An 11,726-nucleotide genomic window follows, 5' to 3' on the forward strand; every position below is an offset into this window, starting at 1 on the left:
CTCTCTTTATTTGCTCTCCCTCTCTCCCTCTCCCTCTTGCCTCCCAGTTTCCCCAAACCCCCTCTAGGTCAATACCTCTGCCCACTCCCCTTCTCTCTCTGTCTATTTTCCACTCTATCCCTCTCTGTTTCTCGATCTATCTTTTCGTTCCTATATCTATTCTCTGCCTGGCAGTCTGTCTCTAACCCTCTCCCTCTAATGTCCCTCCTTCCCCCAGTCAATCTCTCTCTCTCTCTTCCTTCCCTTTTCATACACCCACTCTCTTTTGATAAAAATGTATATTTTTCCTCGATCAAAATTGAATGGTGTTTTGTTCTCTGCCGTGACAATGGCACACACCTTCGCCTCCAATCGTCTCTAGGTCATGGGTATTGTATTTGGGGGGATGGGGAAAGAGGGAAGAAGAAGGGACCCGAGAAAAGGTGATATGGAGATGAAAGAAGGGAAGGGACAGAGAGAAACGGTAAATGCAGAGGCCCGTATTCTGAAGTCGAGTTTAAGTTAAACTCAGGTTTAAAGTTGTGGTTTAAGTATGGATGGCCAATTGTTACATAAATCACTAACAGTAGAGATATCATATTTCAGCTCATTTGGCTCTTAAATCATTCATAGTTGTGTATGAAGTATAAATAAATTATTGTCTACACCATCGATGAATCAGGAAAGAGCAAAGTAAACATAAGAAACATACCCAAATTTTTTTTTAGCACAGACTTAGACCGTGGTCTAAGTTAAACCTGACTTCAGAATACGGGCCACAGAGTCGGATATAGACATGGGGGGGGGGGGGGGGGCTAAAACTTAGACGATTGAAAATAAAGAGATGAAGTTAGATGGGGGGGGGGACATGGATGTCTTCATATAAATATGCCAGAAAGAGTTGGAGGTAGAGGGGCGGGGAGGGGTGGGAGGAAAAGAAAGAGAGAGAAAGGCTGAAACGCAAATGTGTTATATTATACTTTATAATAAACATGATAAAGGGGGGAGGGGGAGAAAGAGAGAAATATATCTACTGCGAAAACAATATCTACATAATCTCCAACTACTCATATTCACTTCTGAATACGAAAAGCAAGCTAACATTATTACCTATATCATTTAAGCACTATACGACTTTTTTCTATTAAAAAAGCCACCCAAGTTCCAAAATGCTTTTATTTCATTCATAACAGATGTTCTATTCATTAATCATGTTATGTCGACTGCAAAGCAAAAATTAATTTATGGCATCAAAGCGTGGGCCGAGGGGATTTTTTCTAAAGAGAAAAGAATTTAAACTTGTGACTTGTGCTAAGGCCTAAATGAAGAGACTACCAATGCATGATTATGAATTACAATTGCAGACGAGATTGAATAGATTGAGGATTTGATAAGACGCGAAAACGAATAAAAAAATGCCCAATAATTCATTGTCACCATATTTCAATTATCCGTGTAAAAAGGAGTGCCGTGCATTGAGTAGTCAGACAGTTCCGAATGACGTCATTCTCTTTCTCTTATGCTCTCTCTCTCTCTCTTTCTATTTCGCCATGGTCATGCGCAAAAGGAGAGGGGGCGTTGCCTGCCCATTTCTTTCTTCCTTTTTTTAAAATTTGTATTGCATGTAAAGAATGCAACATATGCAACATATCCTTCACTTTTATCGTAAAAAGCATTTTTTTAACTTTCTTCAAATTCTACTCAGAGTATAAGTTCTGTGAGCACTTCTTAGACTTGGTTTACGTTTGTACTATTTGTTATTATCTCAATTAATGCGCTTGTTGATATGCCTACTAGTCTGCCACTTTTCTCTGTCTCTCTTTTCTCCCCACTATATCCCCTCACTTTACCCTCTCCTTACTACACAGCATAAACTGCGATGTTGATTAGAGTACATTGAGTGTAGAGTGCACGGTAAGAATCGCACCACCAATGTGTGCTAGTGTGTTTAATCAACACCTATCAGTGCCTATGGGTGTTATTATATATATATATATACAGTATGTATATATATATATATATATTTACATCATTTAGTTGTAACGTAATCAAATACTAGTGTGTTATATTAAAGGGATGCTCCAGGCTGAAGATATTTATATCTCAATAAATATAGTAAAATTCACCAAGTAAAATGCTGAAAATTTGAACAAAATCAGATGACAAATAACGAAGTTATTGAATTTTAAATATTTGCATTATTCCAGTGAAACAGTTCTCGGCATGTATTCATGAATATTCATTAGGTGGGCAGAGGATGTCATATCCCCACTTGTTCTTTTGTATTTTATTATATGAAATTTGGGTTATTCAAAAATGTTCTAAAAGAATTAAAACAATTGGATTGACAACTGATTTAGTGCATTATTTATTTCATGCGGCAACTTATTTCATCATAATGGAGACACATGCATGAAAAACAATTATGATTTCATGTAATAGCACAAGAAAAGGGGAAGTGGGGATGAGATATCATCAGCCCACCTAATGCCTAGAACTGTTTCACCGGAAAAATGCAAATCTTTAAAATTCAATAACTTCGTTTTTTGTTAAGCGATTTTAATGAAATTATCAGCATCTTGCTCTTCGAATTTTACTCTATTTAGTTAGATATAAATATCTTTAGCCCGTAGTATCCCTGTAAGTGTGTCCAATTCAACACCTATCAGTGCCTATGGGTGTAATTACTGCAACTTTTTTCATAACATTTAGTTGTATGATCACATACTAGTGTTTAATATTAATACTTGTAGGGTCACCATCTGGGGAAGCTTTTACTGTTTACACATTTCTAATTTATCTACCCCTCTCCCTTCCCCTTCTCTCCCTGTGTATGCGTGGGTGTGTGTAAATGTTTGTGTGTATCTTTCTCTTTTTATCTGTCTCCCACCTCCACCTCATAAGATGTCTATGGTACTATGGTTTTTCGAATTTGTTTAGTTCTGTAGAGATGCCCGAGGAATTCACCCTCTCGCTATCACGCCAGTACCCCGGAACACACATACATACACACCCGCATACAATCTAACAGTCTTCTGGATGTGCAGCACGGACCCCCGCCCTCCATACCATGTGGTAAAAAAAATGTGTCGATGGGAAGATTGAAACTACACTATTCTAGTGAGTACTTCAGGAAATAATATACGGTGCGTATCGAAAAAGATTACACTTTGAAAAAGCCCTGCGTAGAATTAAAAATATACATCGCGTGGGTAATTTTTTCACATATATAATCTTGAGTTTGGGTCTCATCTATCCAATGAAAGTAAAAGTTTTGACAGAATATTACACTTGAGTGAGCACTGTCCATTTTTCTAAAGCTCGTAGAAATCTGTTTGCGCAGAAATGCTCGTTTTCACGCTGTGTCAAGGGAAAAGGGCGAAATCAAACTTACCCTGCGAAACATTTCTCATACATTTCCCTTGCACTTTTAGTCAATTGAAATAAAACGGATACATTCAAGCATTTTTTAACAATTTTGCCACACAAATTGAAATTTCAACACTTAGTAAGCACAACCTTTACCCTTTTTGCGCCAGCTGGATCTGAGGACATAACTGAATCTGAACAAAGTTTATATCAGACATCTCTAGCATTTTTCACTAAGTTTTTATCATTTAAAGTGGGTTTACATTTAATTTTTCCTTTGATACTTGTTTCTCCGCTCTTTTCCCAAGCTTGACAATGATTAACAAAATGAAAATCAAGCCTTAGCCATTTCATGTTAATCACAGCTCATTGTAAAGCGAATATCGTCACAATGGGCTCGGTGTGTGGGAGAGTGGGGTGGGGCGCAATGCACTCTTCGTTCGTGTTTTGGGCAAGGAAACAAGTTAAAAAAGTAAGATATCTTCAAATCAATTTTACTAGCTACATTCCACGTGCTCTTCATGAATAAGGTCTACTTTCATTTGCATAACTATTATAAGGTTTTGCGCAAATCATTTTTCACTAACTTTTTAAAAGTAAGTAGTGCTCACTGACGCGGAAATATTTTTCGACAGTTGTATCACTATTTGTTTAAATGGATCTGTACCAATGTTACAATGTGGAAAAATCTTCAGGATATCAGGATTTTTTCTAAAGTGTAAACTTTTTTTGATACGCACTGTATATTTAAGCGTACTACTAAAAAAAGTTTATGTGTGTTACAAACGTCATAGGGAGAAGAATCATAGGTAACTAGTCAGTGGTAAAAATATTTTGATTAAAATACGAGAAAAAAGTCTAAGTCAGTTCAACATCTGAAAATGACCGGAGTCAATATCATCCTTAACTTACACATTCACTCTAAAAAAGGCTTATCCAATATTGGTTAAAATGGGAACATGCTTGTTGGTTGGGTACAAAGATACCCAATGTTTTGTAAATTTTACGCAATGTTGCGTTGAAATGTCCCAATATCAAAAGTAGATAAAAGTCGGTGTAATAAATGTCTTATCCAATATTGGGTAAGAGTTTACTCAGTGTTTTAGAGTGTTATTACATCTAATTTTTATCTCCTCTGACATTTATTACACCGACTTTTACCTACTTTTGATTTTTTCTTTACACATTCACCTTGACAACTAAATATCGACGTCTTTCTCTAACATTACCTGGCCATTCTGAGTTGATCGAAATATATATATAAACTCATTTAAGTAAATTACGTACAAGAACATTTTGTAAGAAAATGCTAGTTTGAACAACGTTATTTCTTCGTTTGCCACAAAGCAAGCTTTATTATTTAATATAAAACTACAATACTTTATCGGGTGTAAAACTTAGTTTACCATATGCATGCATTTATTAATAATATTATCGAATCATATTGATCTAACGGCCTGGTTGTCTCAAAACCAGTTAATGGGAAATATTATACTAAATCAAAACATAAAAACAAATATTTAATTAATTAGCACTGTATTACATTAAAAATTTGTGTGAATTTGTACACATGAATCAGCAAAACCAACAAAAATGCAGGAAGAAGAAGAGAGATGGGAAAGCGTGGTCATTAATGCGATAGAATTGATAGAAGGGGTGAGAGAGGGGGCGAAAGAAGGGGAGGGGTAACTATTTCATTATTCTGTGCATAACATGCTGGAAGACATGAATATTACATTTTGTAAAGACATATATAAGAAACTTAAAAAATATCACTTAACTAATAACATTCAAGATGTAACAACATGGAAACGAAATATATACAGATTTACAGGCATACAAAATATCGTGGAATGATTACATAGATATATCATCTAATCTAGCACACGTGTTTTAGTACTATCAATAAAAACTAAGGCACTTTCTGTTAAAGCTATTACTAAAAATATAACTCATTAACGTTGTCGGGTGGGGGAAAGTTACTTATCTTATACAGACGGCCGCCTTGGAAAAGATCTGGGCCCCTTGCGTAAAAGTTACCATTATGGTAACTTTGCCATCCGATGTTAACTACCATGGTAACGCTGTTCACTAACCGATTAAAATCAATGAACCATACAAGTTACCATTGGAAGGCAAGGTTACTATAATGGTAACATTTATGCAACGGGACCTAGGTACAACAAGCTTCTGTACTGGCGACCCCTATGAGTAAAGAAATAATGCAAACCATTTCCATAACTTCTTTATTTCTGTGTATCTAAGAGTAAAAGTAAGACGAAAAAGAGATTTCCGCCTCCGGTACTTTGCTTGTTTGATTAATGTTCGTCAGATCATAAACAGATCGGAATACCCCTATGGACATGTTGGACCAACAGGCTTTGTACGAAAATAGGAAAAGTTACCCAAGACCTGTATGCCCTAATCTTATTGGCTTACGTGTTTGGAATAACCTATTCCGCATCAAGTATTTACCGTCTTTTGCATTTGCGTGACACTACATATAACAGTTCAGCAAATGCTGTCTACCGTAGATTTTAAACTTCGTCCAAAATTCTACCGCCAAACGTGGACCTGTGTAAGTGAAATTCCACTGCTAAATGTGGACACCTCCAGGGTGTGGAATGTCACTCGCGGACTTACCCCTGCACCATTGTTTTTCCTCTCTTTTGCCACGCGCATGCTATTCCACTACTTATTTTACCGTGGACAGTCCACGATTCGAGGGTGCACTCGACTCTAATATGGTGCGTCAGATAGAAGGTCCACGTTTGTGCCAAAATACAAACGCAATTATCTAAGGGGGCGGTTTATCAAACATTACAATAGGGAAAAACACAGATCAAGTTATAAACTGTATAGTTTTCTGGTGTCACACTATTCATAAATGTTATTTGACATACTAATTATGTTACAGAGGCTTGCAACTGATATAACATTATACAAACGCTAAGTACAAAGAGGGCAAGACAAAAGCTGCCGGATGACTTTCTTACAAAGTTAATATCATTATGTAAGAACTAAAATGGAAGAAGAAGGAAGGAATTTTCTGGTCCCTGGTGGATGATTGGCCGTTATGTTTTAATCAGAAAGAGAGAGAGAGAAAACAAGAGAGATGGGGAGATAGAGAAGGAAAGGGAGAGAGGGAGAAGGGAAATAGAAATAAAGTGAGATAGAAAGGTATATGTAAAGAGAGAGAGAAAAAAATACGAAAATAAAGACAGAAAGAAAGAAAATGAACGGAATAAAAGAGTGACAGAAAAAAAGAAAGAAGACATTGTAGATAAAGACAACCGAGTAAGAGTAACATAAAAGGGATAAGGAGTTAAATAGATATAAAAAGGAAGGGGAAAAAGAAAAAAATATTGAAAGGTCTTGAAAATCGTCATCCATTCTCTCATCTCATAACAGACAAGATAGACCACAGATGTTCGTTGCCCCATTCGCCAGCCATCTCATGACGCAACGCAGCTCTGAGGTCATAGGTCATCCGTATTAAAGGTCTTTATGATGGGATGCGTCCGCTCTTGATGCCCTGTACCTCGCGTGCAAGCTGACATCCGGCGCACCAGCCACAGAAGATGGATGTGCAACAGTCGTTCAGGAGGGAGCCCTGTATAAAATAAAAGGAAATGAACAGAATATGATCCCTCCATTTAGACAAGTCGTCTGGAAATGCATTACACTATATGTAGCGTCATGGTATAGCGGTTCTGGCTCTCGCTTGAAATCAGAGGCTCGTGTGTTCGAATCCTACCACAGCCTGGCTTCCTTTGACAAGGCGTAAATCCACACTCTGCCACTCTCCACCTAGGTGTTAAATGGATACCTGGTATGATGAAAAATCCTATGCCTAGCAATTGAGTCTGGAACTCTTGTTAGAATGCTTCACAGGGAGGGGAGTATGTGCATACTTTGTGTGCGGGCATACAGGAGTCCAAAGACCAGGGTAATAATATATAAGTAACGCGCTTGGAGACGTCGTTCCGATGTATCAAGCGCTATACAAAAGTAGATTATTATTATTATATCGTTACCCATGTTTTGGCTACCCGCTTGCCTGGACACAAATCATGCACTTTCTCCACTCCGGGCGGGGGGGGGGGAGGAGCAATCCAACATGAGTTTTCACACTCACTTACATGTACTAGGCATACTACACAGGCTCGCACATTCTATGGAGTACCCATTTAACACTTGGGTGGAGAGTCATGAGACTGCTTAACCCTAAAAGGACGGGGGGGGGGGGGGGGGTGATGGCCCCCTCGACGCTTCGCGTGTTATTTCCGAAACGCAAAGAGATATAGCGCCGCATTTTTTTCTTTTTAATTCTCACGCAACTTTTGAGACCAAATTCGCGACATACGGGTTAAGCATCGCGACGCCACTTGACTTTTTACGAGACAATGTCAAGCCGATAATGGATCATTTTTATACTTTGTGTACAAAGTCTAAGATGACATCTGGAAAAAAAATGAAGTGAAATTGGGTGTTTAATTTGCAAATAAATAATGTTTCTCACAAATAAATTTGAACATATTATTCATAATAATACAAAACATAATTATTTTCAGACTTTTTTATACTGGCTTGTAATTCATGTGGTAACAAATGTGTGTACCAAACCTCGGCGCGAACGGCGGCCGAGATCAGAAGGGAAGGTGTGGGGCATCATGCCCCCCAGTCTTCAATACATTTCGAAATCCCAGTCCTTTTAGGGTTAAGGACGCTATGCCATTGATTCGAACACACAACCCTAGGATAAGAAGAACTCAGAACTGATAGATTTCGAGGGCCCCGTCTTACAAAGAGTTACGATTGATCCGATCAATAACAACTATGGACGGCCAGCAATGTCAACATGTATTATGCATGTTTGTTCAAAATATTTCCTAGCTATGATGTATATTCATGCATTAATTGTTTTCTTTAAAAATTCACTGTGTTTCTTTATGTTTACAAAGGACATTGTGCAAATTTCCGGAGGAAAAATGTATGACACTGAAGGATTTCCAAAGAGTTACGATTGATTGGATCAATCGTAACTCTTTGTAAGACGGGACCCAGATGTCTTCTTCCACATTCTCCACCGCAACTTTTGCTCCGGTATTTACCAAAATAATCTAAATATCGATGCTCCATTTTCGTTTAAATCAAACAAATGGGGAATATACTGGTGAACTGAAATTTGGCAAGATTTACCTGCACATTGTGACGTCCACGGTGAAGCGCCCTCATCGATATTAGAGGGCCAGGCAGGCACAGTGGGACGCAGCAACTCTCTCCCATATCAGAAGCAATGCAACATTGATGGCACGGGTGGAAGAAAAATCCAATAAGACCTAGAAAAAGGGCAACAAGAAAATAATAGAAATCGACGGTTGGTTGGGAAAAAATATTTTTAAAATAGATAGTTAAAGGGGGAGTAAACTGTGTGTGGTCTCACATTGACTGTGTGTTATAAATACATGTTAATGTTAAAAAAAAAAATATTACAGAATACCAAAATTTGTAGGGTGCTAATGATGATTTACTTTAAAACTAAAATGGGGAAAAATCAATCAATAATACTACAAAAATGATCAGTCTCGTCACAGCTGCGTGACTTGAACATTTAAATATATAAAGAAAAAGTCCAACCCAACAAAAAGTTGATTTGAATAAAAGAGAAAAATCCAACAACCAAAATACTAAAAATTCCATCAGAACCGGATGTAAAATAGGAAAGTTATGGCATTTTAAAATTTCGCTTCTTTTCACAAAACAGTTATATGTCAATCCAGGTCCGTATGCAAATGAGGAACATGATGACGTAACTCACTCACTACTTCTTTTGTAAAAAATATTACATGAAAAATTCGAATTTTCTCTTCATACTCCTCAATAAGAAAGTTGTATTCGTCTTTGAACACGTGGATTTACTATTTTGCTAACATTTTATTATTCAGTCAAGTTGGTCATTATTGTTAATTCTGTAAAAATATTGTACGATTCGAACTATAAAGAAACAAACGAAATAGTGAGTGAAGGACATCATCGACTTTGTCATTGGCATGTCACTGAATTGTGCATAGATCTGTTTTGCAAAAATAAGCTTAACTCTAAAATGTCATAACCTCCTTATTTTACGTCCGATTTTTGACGATTTTTTTTTCTGGGGTGGACTTGACCTTTAACAAATACAAGTTCAAAGCAGAACACAGGTGATGCCATAACAAATAAATAAATTAAATAAAAGGAAATTCATCATATTTGAATTAGTAAAAGGAGTACAAGGGGGGGGGGGCTACTTCTCTAGCAACCGTTCCCTTCTGGACGTAGACTGAACTAGAGAGAGTATGGATACCTACATGATGGGATGTCGTCGAAGCACTCGAGAAGACCAGAGCTCCAATCGCGTGGAACGCCTCGTGGCATCAGAGGGTTCGTAGTCATCTGAAACGAAAATGAAACCCAAAATACAACGCAAAGTCGAGACTCGATATTTGTATAAAATAATTATACACAACAAGACATCTAGTGTTACAATATGAATTGATGGTATAAATAGATTAACAGGGCCCCGGGTGCCACTTTCCTTGGTGAGTGGATACCAGGGCACCGTCTTACAAAAAGTTATGATTGATCCAATCAATCGTAACTCTATGGAAATTCATCAGTGTTATAATTTTTTTCTACATTTTTTTTCTCAAAATGTCCTTTGTAAACAAAGGCGAACGCACCAAATTGTCAAGAAAACAACGAATGTATGTAATTTACGTCATATCTAGAAAACATTTTGAACATTCATGCATTTAAGATGTTGACGTTGCTGGCCGTCCATAGTTGTGATTGATCGGATTAATCACAACTGTTTGTAAGACGGGCCCCTGGCGTGACCAAAGAAACGCGTAACAAGGATCTCTTTTTCGAGAGTAATAAGTATCGGAATATCTTGACTCTGGACAATGACATCATTAATTAACACTCACCTGGAATTCTGTGGTAGTTGTGGCGATCCCTGGCTGCTGTGTGATTGGTGGGTTCATGGCTGGCGAGATAAACATAACAGAGGTAAGAAAGATTAATATCAACTATCGATTACAGGTGAAAATAAATAGTAATGGTAAATTGCCAACTCGTCCACTCGCCACATTGTCTACACTCATTTAGTCGAATGCCATTCCGTCCATCAACATTTCGTCTAACAACCAATTGGTCTAATACCCATTTTCTTTTAGTTCATTTCGCCCAATTCACACTTATCCGATTAGACCAATGGTTTATAGACTAAATGGATATTGGACCAACTGGTTATTAGACGAAATGGTGAGTGGACGAATGGACAATTAGACCATGTGGATAGTGGACGAACCGATGGTAGACCACATGATAGTAGACGAGTTGGCAATTGGACGAATTGGCATTAGACGAATCGAAATATACCATAGTAATACACGCCCTTTACGTCATGTATGTATTAACTTCTCTGTCACTCTCTTCCAGACAGGAAAAACACATGTATCACCAACATAATTGTAACTGAATCAACTCCACTTCAATTTCTTAAAGGACAAGTCAATCCCAGCAAAAAGTTAAATTGAAAATGACATGAAAATCGAATGTAAAATAAGGAAGTTATCAGTGACATTTTAAAGTTTCGATTAGTTTCACACAACAGTTACATCCTAGTCAGTATGCAGATGAGGGGACTGATGACATCACTCACTCACTATTCTCTTATATTTCATTATATGAAATATGAAATATTTAAATTATCTCCTCATTGTCATGTGAAACAAAATTTTATTCTTCCCGAACATGTGGAAAGTTTGACCATTACATTTTGAGTTTCAGTCAAGAGTCTGCCAAATCTGTAAAAATTGAAATATTGTATAATTCAAATAATACAAAAAAAAATCTAAAGAAATGGTGAGTGAGGGGCATCATCTACTCTCTCATTTGCATATCACTGAGTTGTGCATACAACTGTTTTGTGAAAAACAAGTGAAACTTTAAAATGCCGTTACATTCTTATTTTACATCCGATTTCGATGAAATTTTCAGCATTATGCTTGTTTGATTTTCCTCTATTGATTCAAATCATGATATTTTGGGGGTGGACTTGACCTTTACATGATTTCAATCTCCGTATCGATGAAGAGGGCTGGTGTAATGACACAACCCTGCGCGACTACACTTTAAAAAAAGTTTACCCAATATTGGGTAAAATGTGAACATATATGTTTGCTGGGTAAAATGATACCAAATATTTAGCAAACTTGACGCAATGTTGCGTTGAAATTTACCCTCTAAACTTGCATTTTGCCCAATATTGGGGGTAAATTACACAGCAAACACGCTTGTTCCCTTTCTACCACATATTGGGTTAATTTGTT

General features: G+C 37.2%; 1 protein-coding gene across 1 annotated transcript; it reads right to left on the reverse strand.

Moving 5' to 3' along the window:
• Window positions 1-4,672: 4,672 nt before the first annotated feature.
• LOC129262978 (cornifelin-like) lies at window positions 4,673-10,376 on the reverse strand. Its single transcript, XM_054900934.2, has 4 exons — window positions 10,320-10,376; window positions 9,699-9,783; window positions 8,551-8,690; window positions 4,673-6,961 (listed from the first exon to the last, which is right to left on the reverse strand). The coding sequence occupies exons 1-4, from the start codon at window positions 10,374-10,376 to the stop codon at window positions 6,854-6,856; spliced, it is 390 nt and encodes a 129-aa protein (XP_054756909.1). The 3' UTR covers window positions 4,673-6,853.
• Between the last annotated feature and the right edge of the window lie 1,350 nt (window positions 10,377-11,726).

Source organism: Lytechinus pictus, chromosome 6, assembly GCF_037042905.1.
Source record: "Lytechinus pictus isolate F3 Inbred chromosome 6, Lp3.0, whole genome shotgun sequence".
Lineage (NCBI taxonomy): Eukaryota > Metazoa > Echinodermata > Echinoidea > Temnopleuroida > Toxopneustidae > Lytechinus > Lytechinus pictus.